Here is a 22431-nt window from a genome sequence, read left to right on the forward strand (position 1 = left end):
TTCACAGAGTAAGTTACTATGGTAACTTACCGAGAGGTTTAGTTTTGTCTTTTATTGGAACCAAAAACCCTGAGTTTCCCTTTTCCCTTTTCTGGGGTTAACAAACTCCGAGTTTCCAACAAAACCCGCTTTCTGGAATACCCCCCGGATCATCAAAGAGCAGTGGAGTTTTGTTGCAGGCTCAAAATTAAGGTTACTGAAGTAACCTTAAAATTCAAATGATTTGCAACGGTCGCTTTGTTGCGTGACTCATCCAGTCATTGTAGACCGACTTTAGCTGGCGTGGCGCGACAACTGTAGCATCCGATGTATAGGATCGCAACGAATGACGGCACGTATGATTTGTCATGTTGCGCCACGCCGCATCCAGTGTAGACAGCATCACTGATTATTAAGGGTTCTATAGTATTTTGTTGCGCCGCACCGCTCGCGTCCGGTGTACAGTAGACATGCTGTCAAGACGCACCATCACAAGAATACACGAATTATATGAAAAGGAGATTTTAATTTGATTACATTAATGTTTAAGTTGAGATTTACAAGAAATATTTTAACTGTAATTTTAACAGTAAATATTTAATAAAACAAGAGGTAATTCAGAATATGAAAAACACCTGGGGTGTATTCCAGAAAGTGGGTTTTGTTGGAAACTCAGAGTTTGTTAACCCCAGAAAAGGGAAACGCAGTGTTTTCGGTTCCAATAAAAGACAAAACTAAACCTCTCGGTAAGTTACCATAGTAACTTACTCTGTGAAACTAACCTGGTCAGGAGCAGGTTTTCTTCGGTAAACCCAGAGTTTATTTCGGTCTCCTCCCCCTTTTTAAAGCGTAAGCAATGTTTAAATACCTCATTCATTCATTCACGCTGCAAAAATTGCTTTTATTGCTGAGATTTTTGCCTTATTTCAAGTACAAATATCTAAAAATTCTTAAATCATGATGCTTTTTCTATATAAGAAAAAATATATATGATATTTAGTCTTGTTTCCTGGGCTAAACAAGTAAAAATTTATTTGCCAGCGGGGAAAGAAAAATAATCTTAATGAAAATGGAAACAAGATTATTTTTCTCACCGAACAACTTTTATTTAAGGGATCCTGTAGACGAGGAGGCTGCATTAATTCGCGGGGAGTTACATCGATATGCATTGATTACACACACATTCTCACCATCGCACCTTCCGAAAATGAAGCTGATTATTGTATTGAATGGAAGGATGCCAGATGGAAAGGTAGTACAAGATATATGCCGTAACCACCACCACAGCTGTTAAATAAACACAAATTATTCACTATTTATTTGGTCATCTTTGTTCCCTACAAATACTAAAGCAACAAATTATTATTTTCCCTGTTGGATTTTAATATTGGTATTGTGGCCATCTCCTCTTCATCTGTCAGTGGTGCTGGTGCAGGTTCTCCTCCTGTATTTTAATATGTGGCCATCTCCTCTTCATCTGTCAGTGATGCTGGGGCAGGTTCTCCCCCAATTTTACAAGTCTCTGCCTTCTTGCTGTTGGCTTCTGAATAGAAGTAAAATGTTTTTCATTACCTTAATTAAGAAATGTAGCATGTTGGATTAGAGAACATTTAATTATGTGGAAAAAGCATTAGACTATGTGGGAAAAGCTGCTGCACATTGAAATAGATATACACTGAATGATATTTATTGAATGTCAAATATTTGTAAAGTCATGTAACGTTAGCCTACACCCATGTCACGCTTGAAGCTTTACATGATTGAATTATGTTTTTGTTTAATTTTGTTTCTGCTGCCAGAATTTTTGTTTGCCCGTAGGATACCATGAATAATGAATATTAGTTCAATAAATTACCTTTCTGCCAGTTTTCACCTCTGATAACATTAATTTAGAATTAAAGTTATGTATTCCGTAGCGGAAGTCTTTTTGGCGGGAGCTGTTGCCATGGTGAATCGTAATTTTGGAGCTCCATTGATCATGGCTTTTCATAGTCATGGTGCACACGCTAAACTCAGAGTGGATTGAACTAACTATTTCAGAACTAACTCAGTTTTTCCAATCTCAGGGTAAGTCAACTCAGAGTTCAAGTTTTAACTCTGGAATACACTCCTGCTTAGAAACTTTTGTTTTACTTTTACATACCTCTTAGGAAATACAAAACTACCAATATATATATATATATAAATTAACATTTAATGTTAAGTTTATTTTGTTGTATGTAAAGTTTATTCAAATGAGAAAGTTTATCTCAAATTTAAATTTTAAAATTAGAATTCATAGATAGCATTTAACACTATTTGCTCAAAGGCTCAAAGTTTTTTTTGTTTTTGTTTTTTTACGAAAAATAAAAACAAAACCTTAAAGAGCAGGTCATATGTTTTTTTTTAAAGTGTCCTAAAATTGTGTTGGAGTCCCCTACAACAGGTTTAAATGCATCTAAGGTCAGAAAACACTGTAATTTTCCCAGAATATACATTTATACATAGAGTCATTTGTCCAAGATTTTGAAACGATTCGTTCGATTCAGTTCTGAGCGAAATGTCTGTAAACCCCTCCCTTCCATAGCTGATTGGTCAGCTGGCCAAGCCTGTTGTGATTGGCACAAAGAGGAGCGCTTGAGCAAGTTAGCAAGCGCTACCATCTGTGTTGCCATGTCCGAGGTTGTTTTTGATGTCACGGGTTGTAGCGACCCCAATAATGTCATATTTAGGCAGTGGAATGCGAATTTACCAGGGGAACCCAGACTGAAAGTGTGTATTTTACACCCCAGAACGAGATTTTTAATGGGAGACCACCCTCGAAACACGATTGGGCTAGTTTTGAGTAGCAATTGGGCGGGTTTTGTTGTGACAACCTGACAAGCCTAGCATGCACCTTTACATAAAACGATAATATAGTGCTCCAATCAGTTCTTAAAATAATGACATAAAAACATTTTGTTTAACACTTATTCAAGCGAATCGTGCCCACAGCTAAAATTTAGCTGCTAAACTGTAAACACTTAACAAAACAATAATGGTGGATATGTTAGCCGAGTGCTAACGTGACTAACTGATGAAACAATACAGTTTGAAAACCAAAATATGTCTACTGTAATGTCTGAAGAACGACATACAAAAGATGCTCCGTGTCTTAACCTTTAATTATAACGCAGAACAGCTGTATCACATCTAACTCATCTCTCTCTACCGGGTCTTTTACTCCCTGCATTAACCCTATAACTACATAAACAGCACTTTCACAATGATTATAAAGTCTGTCTGCTACACTACTAACTACTAACTAACTACACTAACGACGGTCTACATTAATTGACACGTTCTTAGGAAATAGTGGGTTCACAGCGAATTATCAGAACTATTTCAGTAAAACAGTAATATCGTGCTTTATCTGGAAACCTACAGTTGCACTAGGCATACATCACATATTAGCACAAAAAAAAACAACTTGATATTTTGAGTACTCAATTGAAAATGTACCCATAACGTTTCAATCGTACTTACAGGTTGTGGTTCAGAGACCCAAATAAATTGGAGGACTGCTTCTCTAATCTTGCCTTTTATCTTCGTTGGCTTCTAATCTTCTTTATTTGGACCAACAAGCTTCTCCGAACCACAACCTGTAAGTACGATTGATACGTTATGTGTACATATTCAATTGAGTGCTCAAAATATCTAGTTTTTTTTGTGCTAATATGTGATGTATACCTAGTTTATCATGCACTTTTTTGATTTAACAACTTTGCAGACTGTTTACATTGAAGGATAGCTACCTTAAAAATTGCAAAAGAGATATTTTTCGAAAACCCATATGACCTGCTCTTTAAGATTTTTTGTGGTGAACCATTCATCAATGTCTTCACAAATTAAATTGTTGATGACAGACAGTGATTAACCTAATTATTTAGTCTCTACATAAACATACATTTGCATAGATGGGTGAACACAAGTACCTGATTTTGTAAATGTGACAAATTTTTCATTAAGCACCAAGTTTGCACTTGTCAAATTTAAAATGCTTACATTTACAAAATGAGCCTGCAATATCAGAAATAATGAAGTAAAAGTAATGGTCCATGTTAAATACAAACAATAGTTAAAAGAAAATGTTGAATGAATTAAAAAAACATAAGAAAGCATTATTTAATTTAGTGTTATACATATGTTATTATATTCATATGATTTGTTCTAATTTCACAAATCATAATCTCAAGTTTTTCTACATTTTACACGATTCTTTGAACTCTTTTGTGTGGGTTTAAGAAGTGTACTCAAAAACATTTTCACGTGTCCTCCAAAATTATCCACAACCTAATCAGTTTATATGTGAAAAAAATCAATTTATTCACAAATTTCTCACGAAACGACTGTTTGACAAACTACCCGGCAAACTATTTCCTCCCACTGCTGTTTCTGATGGTTTAGAGAACAATTACTCTGAGTCGCCCCCTGTCGTTTCACAGAATTATACAACGGCGAGCGCATCAGGTATAAAAGCCTCATCCATTTAGGGAGGAGCAGGCAGTCAGCAGGTTCGTGGCGCAGAGACAGGCGAAAGTATAAACAAGGCTTCAACTTCACAAAATGCTTCCACTATGACAGAAATCAAAAGCTGCGCAGTGATTCCACCGCTTGCCGCGTCCTGTGTGAAAAGGCTTTTAAAGGGGTCATATGATGCTTTTTTAAAGATCATTATTTTGTGTATTTGGTGTAACAGAATATGTTGACATGCTTTAATGTTCAAAAAACACATTATTTTTCAAATATTGCTCATTCATTCATGCTTCTTTTTCCACTCCAACGTTCCAATAATTCCTTCCCACTAAAAGCTGCACGGATATATTTGCTTACACCAACAGGCCTATCTACAGTATGTAAACGATTTAGAAAAAGTTCAGTTGATTCACTCTTTATATCATTGCCACGATATGTATTGTCATATCACCCAGCCCTAAGATGCAGTAATGCTTTAAACACATTTGACAAGCTATTTGATAAAAAACAACAACCGATTAACTATCAAAACTGATTGGCTAACACTATTCGGTGCTCTTTTCTTCTTTCATGTTAACTGAAGGCAAATCTGAATGATGCACTATTTTAACTTTAATCGACAAGTACAGTTGACCATGAAATCCTCACCTTATCTTATTCCAGAAAAGTCCTTCACTCAATGCTGGATGGTTATGCATTCCCGTCTTAGGCACCACAAACACGGATATCAGCACACACAGAATGTTTGCGTTTGAACTGAACTTGCGTGATGTGCTGCATGCTCTCATTCACGTCCTCCACAGTAATAACCCAGCACCGGCGGGTTACTTTTACTATTATCAGTACAAATTGGGTCAAATCAACCCAGCTTTCTTACCCAACAGTCTCAACTGAACGTTTGGACTGAAACAATAACCCAGCGTTTTTTATATGTGTACTATTAAAAGGTACACAGTGTATGTCTTTACTAAATTGTTTGCAAATAAAAGTCTGATGTTTAGCATAATAGGTGTACGTAATATTAGGTACCCCTTAGTTTCAAAATACTTACAGTATAAATAATTTGTAATTTTCCATGTTGTTACCCCTTTGTTCCCCAAACTTCGCATATCATTCCCTTATATCTACATGGAGGTACTGTATAGGTACACTGAAATTACAAAAAAGTTACGCTGTAAATTCTGTTTACTTACTCTGTAAATTGCGGGCTGTAATCTAAAGCGTTACCCAGAATGGTTTGCGTTTGAACTCGCATGACGTGCTGCTGCATGCTCTCTTTTACATCCTCCATATTCCTAACCCAGCACCGGTGGTTACTTTTACTATTATCAACCCAAATTGGGTCAAATCAAACCAGCTTTCTTACCCAACAGTCTCAACCGAGTATTTGGATTGAAACAATAACCCAGTGTTTTTATATTAAAATGAACACTATGTATATTCTTGCTGAATCGCTTGCATATGTAAGATTGTTGTTTAGCACAGTAGGTCATACATACCACATAATATTAGTTACCCCTTAGTTTCAAAATACTATGCAGTATAAATAATTTGTAATTTTCCAGGTTACCGCATATTGTTCCCTTATACCTACATGGTATTGTATAGGTACACTATAATTACAAAAAAGCTATGCTGTAAATTCTGTTTACTTACACTGTAAATTGTGGGCTGTAATCTAAAGCATTACCTGGTTCTGTGTGAGCTGATATCCGTGTTTGCGGTGCTTAAGATGGGAATATGTGTGGAAAATAGAAGAAAGCTAATCGAAGCGCAGATGACAACTTTGAAACTGTTTGGAGAGTGTTCGTTTAAAACTGGACCAGTGAATGTGGTGAACGGGAACTGAAACAGCTGGAATGGCACTTGAGACGAGTCCAGGCCAGGTGCTAGAGGCTTGCATGCATGACACTGTGGATGGACAAAGAGCACAGAAAGATTTGGAGAAAGCATATTTGACATGCTTTCATGTTAACTGAAGGCAAATCTGAATGATGCACTATTTTAACTTTAATCGACAAGTACAGTTGACCATGAAATCCTCACCTTATCTTATTCCAGAAAAGTCCTTCACTCAATGCTGGATGGTTATGCATTCCCGTCTTAGGCACCACAAACACGGATATCAGCACACACAGAATGTTTGCGTTTGAACTGAACTTGCGTGATGTGCTGCATGCTCTCATTCACGTCCTCCACAGTAATAACCCAGCACCGGCGGGTTACTTTTACTATTATCAGTACAAATTGGGTCAAATCAACCCAGCTTTCTTACCCAACAGTCTCAACTGAACGTTTGGACTGAAACAATAACCCAGCGTTTTTTATATGTGTACTATTAAAAGGTACACAGTGTATGTCTTTACTAAATTGTTTGCAAATAAAAGTCTGATGTTTAGCATAATAGGTGTACGTAATATTAGGTACCCCTTAGTTTCAAAATACTTACAGTATAAATAATTTGTAATTTTCCATGTTGTTACCCCTTTGTTCCCCAAACTTCGCATATCATTCCCTTATATCTACATGGAGGTACTGTATAGGTACACTGAAATTACAAAAAAGTTACGCTGTAAATTCTGTTTACTTACTCTGTAAATTGCGGGCTGTAATCTAAAGCGTTACCCAGAATGGTTTGCGTTTGAACTCGCATGACGTGCTGCTGCATGCTCTCTTTTACATCCTCCATATTCCTAACCCAGCACCGGTGGTTACTTTTACTATTATCAACCCAAATTGGGTCAAATCAAACCAGCTTTCTTACCCAACAGTCTCAACCGAGTATTTGGATTGAAACAATAACCCAGTGTTTTTATATTAAAATGAACACTATGTATATTCTTGCTGAATCGCTTGCATATGTAAGATTGTTGTTTAGCACAGTAGGTCATACATACCACATAATATTAGTTACCCCTTAGTTTCAAAATACTATGCAGTATAAATAATTTGTAATTTTCCAGGTTACCGCATATTGTTCCCTTATACCTACATGGTATTGTATAGGTACACTATAATTACAAAAAAGCTATGCTGTAAATTCTGTTTACTTACACTGTAAATTGTGGGCTGTAATCTAAAGCATTACCTGGTTCTGTGTGAGCTGATATCCGTGTTTGCGGTGCTTAAGATGGGAATATGTGTGGAAAATAGAAGAAAGCTAATCGAAGCGCAGATGACAACTTTGAAACTGTTTGGAGAGTGTTCGTTTAAAACTGGACCAGTGAATGTGGTGAACGGGAACTGAAACAGCTGGAATGGCACTTGAGACGAGTCCAGGCCAGGTGCTAGAGGCTTGCATGCATGACACTGTGGATGGACAAAGAGCACAGAAAGATTTGGAGAAAGCATATTTGACATGATCCGAGTTTCTCTGCGCAAACCAGCTGACACTTAGAGGAGACAGTGGACTATTTTTATCCCTCTTTGAGTATACCCTCAGATAAGATCCTGAACTGAGAAATGTTGTGAAAACAATTCCCCGCAAATGCAACGTTCACTAGCCATGAAATACCGAATCAAGTAATTGAAGTAATGAGCACTTTAGTTACAGAAGAAATCGTCAGAAGTAGGAGAAGCATTTTATACGGTCAAAGTTGATGGAAACAGAGACCCGACAGGGACTGAAAATGTCAGCATTGTGATTCGTTTGTTGATGACAACTTTGAGGTCAAAGAACGTATTTTATCTGTCAAATTGGCAGCTCACGGAGATGCTGCAACCATAACTGAAACAATAACTGCAGAGCTCACAAAGGCCGGCCTTACCACTGACAGAATTCTCAGCCAGGTGTATGATAGGTCAACAGTTATGTCGGGAAAACACGGTGCCATACAAAACCTTTTACAGGACAGACTGGACCGAAGCATTCCTTACACACACTGTTTTAATCACAAACTACATCTAGTGGTCATTCATGCGTTGTTGATTGAAAGTGAAATTGTTTACTTTACAAGTTTATGAGAAAGCCCATGGTAGCGGTTCATTACAAAGGCGAGAAGCTAAAATGTTTAAGTTTGTAAATTTCGCTACTGATTGCGTTCAGAAACTTTGATCAGAGGACAAGTTCAATGAGCTTTGGAGAATTAGCTGCGATCTGGTCCCAGCAGAAACTAGACCAAACAAAAGTCAACGCATGATGAGCAAGAAGTTGGAGCATTACTCTGTTGAGGAAACTGTAGGACAACATGAATGCTGTGATGAGATTGAATTTCGCCTTTATTTCAGCGCAGTTGATGCTGTAAGTGGAGAAATGGATGCACGGTTTGGAGAATGTAACAGCAAGCTCATACAAGCTCTTGCAGCCTTGGACCCTGCTGATGAGTGTTTTCTGGACAAAACCAAACTAAAACCACTGTTAGACCTGACAGGTGCGGAGCTCGTTGATAGCAAAAACGCAGTTGCTAAGAAATTCCTTTGCACAGAAATTGATGCTTTGCCCAATGAAACATGGACAGTCGCAAACATTTTGTCAAAATTTGGTAAAACCTTGATGAAAATGCCATAAGTTGTGACTGCTTTTAAACATGGACTGGCACTTGGAGCCCCAACAGCAATGTGCGAGAATTCGTTCTCAACATTAAAGAGGATTTTTTTTCTGACCAACGACGAAGCATGTTGCACTCAAGAAAGGCCCACTTGATAAAACTCACCCTTGAAAAAGACTTGACAAAGAAATTCCACAAATGAGTGGAAAGAGCGTGTGCTGCGGAGATTCAATTCAATGAAATGCCAACGCCGGAAAATAGAAGAAAGCTAATCAAAGCAAAGAGTAGAGACATTTTTGAAACTGACTGGAATGTGTTCTTTTAAAACTGGTTTTGTCCGAGTATTTTCTCACAACATTGAGCGGTAAAGCCGGGAACTGAACAAGTCGAAATGGCGCTTGAGGATTGTGGATCAAAACTGTAAAATCAGAAAATCCTTTCAATTCACTATAATACTCAGTTTATTCTTGAATTTCAGTGTTTATTACAGGCTTTCAGTCTGTGTGTTTCTTGCTGTGGTGGTTTGGCGATAGTGGTTATTAATTCGTCAGTGGGTGAAAAACATGAAATTGAACAAAATCTTAAATTTGTTCATAAACATAAGTTATTCAATATTAAACTTTTCAAAAGAATTTTGGTTTAACTGTATATGCTGTATAAGTATGGAGTTGCTTTGCTTTTGACTTTTCATAGGCCTAAGGTTTTCATTTGCTTATATTTTTGACAATTTCTGGTGTAATACATTTTCACCTTTTATTATATGTTGCCTGTGTGGTTACTGTTGTAATATTATGTGAGATTTTAATAAAAAAAAACATTTTAGGTTCATTTAAAGTTTGTTTTAAGCTGCATCGCACCTTGATGGTATACGATGTCATGCAAACTGAACATCAGAAGTAGTTATTTGGTGATAGTGGTGTTGGGGAGTTGCTGGTGTGACTCAGCTGAGATCGACAAATACAGTACACTTTCTTAAGGTATGCAAATTAAATGGTGAATTATAAATCATAGCAGAAACTCATTTCACAAGATTTTGTAATCTCCATCATGTATCTTTTAATGATCATATGTACCCAGTGGTTAAAAAATATCTATAGGCTTATAATATAATACCAATGTATTATTATAAAAAGTGTATCTTCTTGCTAAATCACTGCCAAAGGTAAGATTGTTGTTTAACATAGGTCATACATACCACGTAATATTAGAATAGGTACCCCTTAGTTTCAAAATACTTACATTATAAATAATTTGTAATTTCCCAGGTTGTTACCCCTTTTTTTAGTTTTGGGACATCATTTTTAGATAATCTAAAAATGACCTTCCAAAATTTACTGCCATATTCCTGAAGATAAATTCTTGAAAGAGTGGTACAAGAGGATGTGGTGCCGGTCCCTCAAGAGTCTCTCTCAACCTATCTGTCTATAAAAGCCTATAAAAACACTTCAGCATGTTATTCATATTAAGCAGGGGTCATGTTTTAGAAATCTTTACCTAGCCTGTGTCCCTGAGAACCTGACATCTTCTGGAGACTCCAGGTAGGTTGCAGTTCTGGAAAATGGTGGAACTGGAGACTAAAGTGTTCCTGATGGTTTCACACCTAATTCTAAATTCTTTTGCAGTTAATGTGTATTTTCTTCTCCACCAGTTTTTTTCTGACCCTGCTGACCCAATGAGCATTTCGCTTTCCAATGGTCATACATTAACGTTGAAATTTCTAGTATTTCATTATTGTTGCATCCTTCTCATGGCCATTTAATAAATGTTTACTTTTCAGTTTGAGTTAAATCTCTTTTTGGCTCATTTTATCTATAAAACAAAACCTGTTTAATAATTATGCTCACCTGAATATACAACTCCAATTCCAGAAGAGTTGGGACATTTTGTGAAATGCCATAAAATCAAGAATATGTTATTTGTTCATTCTCTTTAACCTTTATTGAATTGACTAAAGTACAAAGAAAAAAATCCAATGTGTTCACTGGCCAACTTAATTTTATTTAGTAAATATAAACAAATTTAGATTTTGATGGCTGCAACACACTCCACAAAAGTTGGGACAGAGGCATGTTTAACACTGTCACATCAACTTTCCTTTTAATTACAATGTTTAATTGTTTGGGAATTGAGGATACTAATTGTTAAAGTTTTGCAAACAAAATTTTTGTCCAATCTCACTTGATACAAGACTTCAAAATGACACAAAATTAATTGACACAAAAATCAAATGACCATCTCAGCAGTCTCTGATCGTCATCTGATTCTCCTTTTCATGACTGGTCATACGTTTTCAACAGGAGACAGATTTGGACTGATCTAGCACATTCACTCTGTGTCTATGAAACCACGCTGTTGTAGCAGATGCAGAATGAGACCTGGTATTGTCTTGATCTAATAACTATGGATTTCCCATGAAAGATGTCATCTTGATGGCAGTATAAGTCTCTGTACAATTTCAATATATGCCTCCATTTCAATGGTACCTTCGCACATATTCCAGTCACCCATGCCATTTGCTCTGCTGCACCCCCATACCATGACAGATGTTTGCTTTTGCATCTGTCGCTGATGAAAGTCTGGATGGTCCCTTTGGTCTTTGGGACTGAGAAATCAACGTCCATTTTTCCCAGAAACAAGTTGAAATGTGGACTCATCTGACCACAGCACACATTTCCACTGTCTTTTTGACTATCGGAGATTAGCTCTGGCCCAGAGAACCCATGGCATCACTGCACAAAACTGATGCATAGCTTACTCCTAGAGTAACAGAGATTCAAGTTGCATTTATTGATGCAGCGGCAGACTGTGTTAAGTGACAGTGGTTTACCAAAGTACTCCTGAGCCCATGTGGCTATATTTAACACCACAGCATGACAGTTTCTAATGAAATGCCATCTGAGGGCTCAAAGGTCATGCACATTCAACTGAGGCTTCCTGCCTTGCCCTACACAGATTGAGATTTCTCTGGATTCTCTGAATCTTTTCACAGTATTATGTATAGTAGTTGTTGAAAAACCTAAATTCTTTGAAATTTTGCATTGAGAAAATTTTGATTTGCTTGACACTTATCTCATGAAATTTGACACAAAGTGATGAGCCATGATCCAGCTTTGTTTGCAAAGACTGAGATGCTCCTTTTATACCCAAACATGATACCCTTACCTATTACCAATTCACTTGCTTACTGTGAACTGTTTCAAAACAGTTTAACTTGGATATTTTATAACCTTTTCACTTTTATTTAGCCTCTGTCCCAACTTTTTTTGGAGTGTGTTGCAGCCATCAAAATCAAAAATTGTTTATATTTACAAAATACATTAAAGTCCCAGATAGCATGCGGATGTGTGCCACTTAAGGCATTGATATGGCACTGCTGGCCTTCTTATGGCCTGGACAAAATGGATGTAAGCCTGAAGTGGCCCATATGTATCAAATAACATATGGGCCTCTGTAGGTAAAGATGCGGTGTTGACGGCTGTTGTGTAATCTGAATGTGACACTAAAGTGGCCCATGTGGTAAACAGTGATCATGGCCCAAATAGTGCCAACCAAATGTGGGCCACCGTTGGCAAAAATGTGGCATTATCGACAAAGGCTAATCAGGGTGTAAACCAAATGTGGTCCACATATGTTTCAGCAAATGTGGCCCAGGTACATTAAAACGTATCTGCGCCAGTTTTGGCAAAGATATGGCACAGTGAGCATTGGATAATGTGGCTGTGAGTCTAAAGTGGCCTGCATATGATGTCACAAATGTGGCTCAGTTATCCTCAAACGTATCTGGGCCAGTTTTGGCAAAGATAGGGCACAGTGAGCACTGGCTAATGAGGCTGTGAGCCTAAAGTGGCCTGCATATGATGCCACAACTGTGGTGCAGTTATCCTCAAATGTACCTGTGCCGGTTTTGACAAAGATATGGCACAGTGAGCACTGGCTAATGAGGCTGTGAGCCTAAAGTGGCCTGCATATGATGCCACAACTGTGGTGCAGTTATCCTCAAATGTACCTGTGCCGGTTTTGACAAAGATATGGCACAGTGAGCACTGGTTAATGTGGCTGTGAGTATAAAGTGGCCCGCATATGATGCCACAACTGTGGCCCAGTTATCCTCAAATGTATCTGGGCCAGTTTTGGCAAAGATATGGCACAGTAAGCACTGGCTAATGTGGATGTGAGCCTAAAGTGGCCTGCATATGGTGTCATAAATGTGGCCCAGTTATCCTCAAATGTATCTGGGCCAGTTTTGGCAAAGATATAGCACAGTGAGCACTGGCTAATTTAGCTGTGAGCCTAAAGTGGCCTGCATATGATGCCACAACTGTGGCCCAGTTATCCTAAAGCGTATCTGGGCCAGTTTTGGCAAAGATATAGCACAGTGAGCACTGGCTAATTTAGCTGTGAGCCTAAAGTGGCCTGCATATGATGCCACAACTGTGGCCCAGTTATCCTAAAGCGTATCTGGGCCAGTTTTGGCAAAGATATAGCACAGTGAGCACTGGCTAATTTAGCTGTGAGCCTAAAGTGGCCTGCATATGATGCCACAACTGTGGCCCAGTTATCCTAAAGCGTATCTGGGCCAGTTTTGGCAAAGATATAGCACAGTGAGCACTGGCTAATTTAGCTGTGAGCCTAAAGTGGCCTGCATATGATGCCACAACTGTGGTGCAGTTATCCTCAAACGTATCTGGGCCCGTTTTGGCAAAGATATGGCACAGTAAGCACTGGCTAATGTAGCTGTCAGCCTAATGTGGCCCGCACATAATGATACCAATGTGGCCCAGTTATCCTAAAACATATCTGGGCCAGTTTTGGCAAAGATATGGCACAGTGAGCAGTGGCTAATGTGGCTGTGAGCCTAAAGTGACCAGCAAATGACAAATATTTCCAAAATAATTAACATTTTGGCCACTTTGGCAAATACACAGTCAGCATTAGCTAATGTAAAGAGCGCACAACAAGGATGAAATGTTATATATCATAAGTCTTTAATCCAACAAGGGTAAATCCAAACACAATGTAGCATAGCACAGCAGTGTGTAAGCCTAACTTGTCCCACATTTTACATGGCAAATATATGCCCCATATATTATAAAACAGATGAGGGCCACTTCTGCTTTTGATGTAGCACTTGACATTGGCGAACTGAAATGTAAGTTTGAAATTGTAAATATGGCCTAATAGAATTTGGCTACTTTTAGTAGGATGCAACACAGTTAACTGATGCAGGGTGATCTGGATGTGAGTCTTAAAGGGTTAAGTTCCTGTATGGGCAAGGTTGGACCCAGATCCAACTCCTCCCACCTTACATATACCTAAACCTACCCGTCTCCACCCTGATCCCTAAACCCACCCATCTCCACCCATAAACCTACCCATCTCCACCCCTAAACCTACCATCTCCACCCCCTAGATGTGGATCCAACCCCGCCCCCTGGATCTTTGTTCTGCAGTGAGGGGCTACTGCAAAACTTAGGTCAGGATGATTTTATCAAGTAGGACACATTTCTGGAACTTATTTGAACATTTATGGAGGACATTTTTAAATTTCTCTTTACAATGTTGAGTATTGTTGATGCATAACTCACTTAAGGCTTAGTGTGGCCCAGATAATGTATATTTATGTATATGTATTTATTCTAATACATTATTAGGTCAAATGTGGCTGTGTAATGGCCTGCTTGTGGACCACTGCCAAAATGCCACCATTCCATGCAGCATGTGGGCCACGAGGAATGTGGGGAAGAGGGTTAGAATAAAAATCAACTGTGGCCCACATTAGAGCCAGTTTTGGTTTATTTGATTGGCTTACATGCAGCAATGCTAAGGCTTACTTGAGGCCCAAATCTTGCAAACAGAGCCGGATTGCCCAAATGCCATTATTCCACGCAGTATGTGGGCCGGAGCAAGGTGTTGGGTCTGGGCCGGATCTGGGCCAGAATTAAAATAAATGTAGCACAGATTTGGGCCAGTTCTACTTTATTTATTTATTGTCATGGCTGACATGAGGCCTTCCTATGGCTTGCTTGTGGCCCAAATTTGGCAAACAGGAGTGGACCACACAAATGCCATCTTTCTACATAGTATGTGGGCCAGAACAAGGTGTTAGATCTGGGCCAGAATTAAAATAAATGTGGCCCAGATTTGGGCCAGTTCTGGTTTATTTTATTTATTTATTTGTTTTCATGGCTGACATGCGGCCTTCCTATTGTCACGACCGGTTCAAAGCCGTGACAAAAGATTAGAGGACATAGTCAGGTTGGTTTAGTTGCAACAAAGATATTTATTAACATAAATAGAAAAATAAATAAAACAAAAAATCAACACGATCAAACACTATTTCTGTCAGGCACATGACCAAACAAAGCATCAGGCAGAACCAAGTTTAAAGTAATAAAGTCCAAAATAAACAAAGACCAAACTCAAACAAACGCAACCCGGAGCAAGCCACCCCCATGCCAACAGAGCCTAAGCTTTATAGAGGGAAGAACAGGTGCACACTGTTCACTTGATAAGTCTCCCAACCACACCCACTGGCCGGCTGTAGCAGGAAGAACAGGAGACCCGTCCTATGGCTTGCTTGAGGCCCAAATTTGGCAAACGGTAGTGGTCCACCCAAATGCCATCATTCAACATAGTATGTGTGCCGGTGCAAGGTGTTAGATCTGGGCCGGATCTGGGCCAGAATTAAAATAAATGTGGCCCAGATTTGGGCCAGTTCTAGTTTCTTTTATTTATTTATTTTTATGGCTGACATGCGGCCTTCCTATGGCTTGCTTGTGGCCCAAATCTGCCAAACGGGAGCGGACCACCCAAATGCCATCATTCTAAACAGTATGTGGGCCAGAGCAAGGTGTTGGATCTGGGCCAGAATTAAAATAAATGTGGCCCAGATTTGGGCCAGTTCTGGTTTATTTTATTTATTTATTTGTTTTCATGGCTGACATGCGGCCTTCCTATTGTCACGACCGGTTCAAAGCCGTGACAAAAGATTAGAGGACATAGTCAGGTTGGTTTAGTTGCAACAAAGATATTTATTAACATAAATAGAAAAATAAATAAAACAAAAAATCAACACGATCAAACACTATTTCTGTCAGGCACATGACCAAACAAAGCATCAGGCAGAACCAAGTTTAAAGTAATAAAGTCCAAAATAAACAAAGACCAAACTCAAACAAACGCAACCCGGAGCAAGCCACCCCCATGCCAACAGAGCCTAAGCTTTATAGAGGGAAGAACAGGTGCACACTGTTCACTTGATAAGTCTCCCAACCACACCCACTGGCCGGCTGTAGCAGGAAGAACAGGAGACCCGTCCTATGGCTTGCTTGAGGCCCAAATTTGGCAAACGGTAGTGGTCCACCCAAATGCCATCATTCAACATAGTATGTGTGCCGGTGCAAGGTGTTAGATCTGGGCCGGATCTGGGCCAGAATTAAAATAAATGTGGCCCAGATTTGGGCCAGTTCTAGTTTCTTTTATTTATTTATTTTTATGGCTGACATGCGGCCTTCCTATGGCTTGCTTGTGGCCCAAATCTGCCAAACGGGAGCGGACCACCCAAATGCCATCATTCTAAACAGTATGTGGGCCAGAGCAAGGTGTTGGATCTGGGCCAGAATTAAAATCAATGTGGCCCAGATTAGGCTTGCCGCGATAGACGGTGCTGACGGTGATACCGTTGTTAAGCCGCAACACCGGTTACGTCACTTGCCCACCGACCCCCGTTTTGAAATCGTTTTGATTTTTTATAGTAAAAATGTAGTTCAGTGAAAGAACAGACACTACAATTAAAAACTGAACGCGGCTGCTCAATGTAGCGTGCCGAACGACAGTCGCATCACAAATCAGATTTCCTTTATCCAGTGAGGAGAGTGAGTCGAGCTGACTGACAAGAAGAGTGGGGTGAGACAGACTTATTATAGGCTACATGGTTACTTATTTCCAGTTTTGTATACCTATTTAAACTTCATGTAAGTTATTTGTTATTTTATATTAGGCATAGCCTGCCCTATAGCATGGTGTATTTTTATTCGTTTTGTTAATAAAAGTTCTATGTTTTATATATAGGCAAAATGGAGTTTGACTTTGTATTTTGTTGTTGCATTCAAGCAATTGATGCCGAATTGCCGCTAATTCATTAATTTAAAGTGAAAGTAAAATGAGCACGGCGCTTTTAAGCTATTTAAAAGCGAAAAGTGAAAGTAAAATGCGCACGCCGCTTTTACAAGCTATGTAAAAGCGAAGGGAGAAGAGGGAATGCCCCTGCCCCCACGGTGCTACCGGTATTATCTGTGTTGTCAAACGTCAATTAACCGGTGGGAAAATTTCCTCACCATCACAACCCTAGCCCAGATTTGGGCCAGTTCTGCTTTATTTGGTTTATTCATGGCTGACATTGGGCCTTCCTTTGGCTTGCTTTTGGCCCAAATCTGGCAAACCGGAGCGGACCGCCCAAATGCCATAATTCTTCACAGTATGTGGGCTGGAGTAAGGTGTTGGATCCGGGCCGGATCTGGGCCAGAATTAAAATCAATGTGGCCCAGATTTGGGACAGTTCTGCTTTATTTGGTTTATTCATGGCTGACACTGGGCCTTCCTATGGCTTGCTTGTGGCCCAAATCCGGCAAACAGGAGCGGACCGCTCAAGTGCCATCATTCTTCACAGTATGTGGGCCGGAGTAAGGTTTTGGATGTGGGCCAGAATTCATATCAATGTGGCCCCGATTTGGGCCAGTTCTGCTTTATTTGGTGTATTTATGGCTGACATTGGGCCTTCTTTTGGCTTGCTTGTGGCCCAAATCTGGCAAACAGGAGCGGACCGCCCAATCGTCATCATTCCACACGGTATGTAGATGAAAGTGTCCGGTGTGGGCCTGATCTGGGCCTCAAAAATCTTGCTATCTGGGACATTGGTCAGTGAAAATTGGAAATCTTTTCTTTGTACTCTTTTCAGTTAAATAAAAGTTAAAGAGCATTAATAAATCACAGATTCTTGATTTTATTGCATTTTACAAAACATCCCAACTTTTCTGGTATTGAAGGATGGAAGTGAAAATGCCTTACAACCCCATAGACAATTATATATCATTTATAAGTAATTAAAGACAAAAATGAATAGTAGTTAAGATTGATGTGGTTTGGAATTGGTAAAATGTGCTTGGAAATAAACTATGACCAGAATATCAACTTGCATAATTATGCACGCACTATAGTTGCTACTGATATCAACATGCAAACAGAATTTTTTTTTTGGTAACCAGATTCCTTGAAGACTTCACTTCAAACTGTTTTTTCTCTGAGAGTGCTGTACCAACATCAGAAGCTGTTCAACTACATTGGGCTGATATTCAACACAAATATGGTAAAATAAGCTCTATGTCTGCTGATGTTGGGGATGTTTTTTTTTCTTGAATGCATGGAATGAAGCAGCAAACACCTTGAAAATACCAGGTATGGTTTACTTGTTTCAAAAGTTGAACAGGATCTGTTTCAGGAATGGCACAAAGGTGTGTTATTCTGTGTCTTTAAGTCTCTGTGTTTAGATCTTGGTGCTCAATAATGTGTCTTTTACCTTCACTGTATAATCACTTATGATTATTGTCACAAGGTAAGCTTGGTGACAGACAAGAAATTACCTGGACTTGATACACATGCACACATCATTACTTGATTATGCCGGCATTTACCATCTTTTAAATCATCATTTTGTTGTGTAATTGTTGTGCCTGTTTCAAATGAGTATGATCCTATGTTGTTGTTGTTGTTTTTTTGTTGGCCAACATTTTGTTCAATCAGTTATTCTTTTTAAAGAATGTCACAATACAGTTTCATTTCATTCAGAATTACCTTCATTTCGGGTGAGAATTTCCCCCAAACCTTTTGTTTTGGCTGTTGGCCTTCCAGTCTCATGCTGTACCATCAAACAGACCATGTGGATCAAACTGGTTTTTATAACATTAGCATGCACTTATTGGACTGAACCATTGATAGTTTTGTCTAGGGGAAGGGGGAATAGCAGCTGAACGATTCTTTATTTTTCTTTTCCTTTTTCATTTTTTATGGTGTGTTTAAGTACCCATGGGATTATGCAGATTGTTATTTCTGTGTATGTGTAATGTTTTATCATTTTAATTTCTTCTGTGTATAATGTATTGTATGTATGGTCCCTGTTTGGTCATTTGGTACAGTCTGAAGGGGGAGCTTATAAATTTATTATAAATAAGGAGCTATAAAGCTTATCAAGACTTGTTTGTTGAAAACTAAAGGAGAGACCCTGTTGCAAATTGGACCAAAGTATTTGGTGTAGCCTTTCTTTGCACATTGTTGCAGTTTTGTTTTGTACAGTTTTTGTTTGTAGTCCAGTATGTGTCCATGGAATTTTTCCCCACCTCGCGGTTAATTACAAACTGAACGATTCGTTGGACTAATCCTATTACATATGGAAGCTAAAAGATTTTTAAGTGTGTGAAATATAATGTTCTCAGTGCCACTGCGCTCAACAAGACAGTCCAAACGACATAACAGGCAACGTGCTGTCAAGTGGACGGGCACGCAGGGCACGCACTGCGAAAGGCCCCGCGATAACCTCCTCTTGCTGGGGTGTGTTGAAAGACGATGATCTTGTATCAACGATAGCCAGAGATATTGTCAAAAACAACAATTATTGGCAATATTAAGAGGATTTGGCATTTCCAATTAATGTAGGCCTGAAGGAGAGACCCTGTTGCAAATTGGACCAAAGTATTTGGTGTAGCCTTTCTTTGCACATTGTTGCAGTTTTGTTTTGTACAGTTTTTGTTTGTAGTCCAGTATGTGTCCATGGAATTTTTCCCCACCTCGCGGTTATAAACCACCTTTTTGCGATTCACTAAACCTCTGACCAGCTTGATTGTAATTATTTCTTCTGACCACTGGGCCATCTCTTACAATTATACTGCATTGTAAATAAAATACAAAAAAAAACAACAACATTATTTTGATCTCCTCACATTCTTTCTTACCTGCCTCACAGTCACTCTGATGGGCCATTAGGCGAGGGCCCTTTGTTTCTCAGGTGTGAATCACTAAATATTCATGGCCATTGTCACTCCCTCGCATTCAGTCTTTCTAACACAAAACATGTTTTACAAAAGTTAAATCTCTCTCTCTTTCTCTCTCTCTATACATACATACATATATATATATATATATATATATATATATATATTTTAAAACAGGTCTATATACAATGAATTATAGGCCTATAATTAAAATATTAATAATATTAAATATTAAGCAGTCATCAAAAATAAGTGAATAAAAAGCTTTAGCCTATTTCAAACACCAACTTTCAAAAACAACCTGTTTAACACGAAATACGTTTCTTGGCCTTTTTTTTGTCTCCACTATAAGGGCCACAAGAAAAATATTGAGGGAATAAATGAAAACAGTTAGCTATACACCTTTATCAGCATTTGTTGAAGTAGATTGGTCTCTCGTCGTCTCTGAGAGAATATGCAGCGACAGATACAGAAAGCTTTGTCATTACTCCGTCATTCCATTTTTACTTTCACTTTCTGCATAGTGAATTAACTGAGATTAAGACGTTCACCGGCATAACTCTTGCACGAAGTTTGCACGTTGCTTATGTGATATCCATAGGCTCACCTTCATGGTTTAAAACAGAAATATTTCCGACATTGCGATGTAAGCAATATATATCTACCACAACCCATTCTCAAAAGTTCTGTAAAAATGTTCTGTATGTGTTTTATGGCCTTGTTTCTGTTACTTAAAAATGTTACTTTTTCACTAGCCACGCATAAACATTGTTTTCTCAAAAACGCAAACATGTACATTCATGTTGCTTACAAATTATTGTAGGACAGTTTGTGCTGAATACAGCGTAATCAGACTTTAGCCATTAATATGTTTTTAAGATACTGAAAAAAGCACAAATGTCAAGGCATGCCCAAACTTCTCCAGGGCCCCAAAACCCCCTCAGACCCCAGAGGGTTAAAGGAGACCATTGTGAGAGTGTTACAGCTGTGTGAATTTGGGAAGCAGGAGACTCAAGCAAAAGTCTCCATTTTGATGTAGCTTCATTTCTGTCTAGGATAAATATTTAAGATGTTAAAGAGATCTCACTTTTGATATTTTTTTTCCTCTGGTTTTTCACAATCGTTCTAAAGGATGCATACTTTCACATTTCCATCCTTCCATCTATCCCCGCTTTCAGGGCGAAGTGTACCAATTTCGGGTTCTTCCATTCAGCCTAGCACTATCCCCATGCACATTCATGGATGGGCATGGATGCAGCACTGGCTGCTTTGAGACTTCAGGGCATCCGTGTACTCAATATTGATGACTGCCTTTGCACTTTGTCCTTTAGTCTCAACCCCAACAGCTTTATGTGGGTGAGGATGACATCTTGGAGCTGGCAGTTCAGCTTCAAGATGTCATCCTTACCCACATAAAGCTGTTGAGGTCGAGACTAAAGGACAAAGTGCAAAGGACAATCTTCTTGGGAGTACTGTGAAACTTGATTACAATGCAATTGCCTTGTGCTCGTTCAAGTCGATCCAGCAGTGCTCAGGATGAAGCTAGGCCAAGCCGTCACTGCCAAACAGTTTCATAGACTGTTGGGTCTGATGGCCCCCTATGTCGAACGTGATACAGTTTGGCCTACTGTATATGAGACCAATGCAGTGGTGGCTCAGAACCAAGGGTTTTTTCCTGAGGAGCAATACGTTCTGCATGATGAAGGCCCGGGTAATGGAAACTGGTGGAGTTAATTTTGGAGGAAGTTCGGCCAGAACAGAAGTGGATCTGTTTGCCTCCCAAGAGACAACCCACTGTTAGCTCTGCTTCTCCCTCACACATCCAGCTCCTTTTGGACTGGATGCCGTGGTGCAGATGTGGCTGAGGCTACGTCTGTACACCTTTCTTACAATCTCTCTCTGGGTTTCTAGAAAGATTTCACCATGACAGGATCAGTCTACTCCTTGTAGCCCCATTCTGGCTGGCCCAAATGTGGTTTTCAGACCTCTTAGTCCTCATGTATCTCTGTGGGAGATACCCATCAGGAGGGACCTTCTATCGCAAGCTGGGGTCACAATATATCACCCCTGATGTGGAAACTGTGGGTCTGACCCCTGAGGGGATCAGCTCCTGAACACTGGTCTCTCGGCTGAGGTCGTAAATACAATCTTAAACTCTTAAACAAATAAATTATTTGTATAACTGTAGCAGATTAAGTAATGTGTGTGTGTTCCTTAATGGAAAACAAACCTAAGATATTCGAAGGAAAGTCGTTAAATGTACACATTGGCACTTACAGGAGGAATGGCTGCTGGGAAAACTTTTCCGGCCCTCAGACACCAGGTCTGGCTCTCCAGTACACAGCATCTTTGCATCCATCTGTCCGTCAGGGAAACAACGGTGGAAGTAGTCTGGCCTTGGTCTGTGATCAAGATCAACACCAATGGCA

General features: G+C 39.2%; 1 protein-coding gene across 1 annotated transcript in view; it reads right to left on the reverse strand.

Annotated features, from left to right (window-relative positions):
• The window catches only part of LOC107664704 (phospholipid phosphatase 4-like), a 148062-nt gene that overhangs the window by 13033 nt on the left and 112598 nt on the right, over positions 1-22431 (reverse strand). The window contains exon 5 of the mRNA XM_016455351.1: positions 22280-22404. Coding sequence (XP_016310837.1) covers positions 22280-22404 — 125 coding nt within the window. The remainder of the gene's footprint in view (positions 1-22279; positions 22405-22431) is intronic.

Source organism: Sinocyclocheilus anshuiensis, unplaced genomic scaffold (genome assembly GCF_001515605.1).
Source record: "Sinocyclocheilus anshuiensis isolate Anshui unplaced genomic scaffold, SAMN03320099.WGS_v1.1 scaffold455, whole genome shotgun sequence".
NCBI lineage: Eukaryota > Metazoa > Chordata > Actinopteri > Cypriniformes > Cyprinidae > Sinocyclocheilus > Sinocyclocheilus anshuiensis.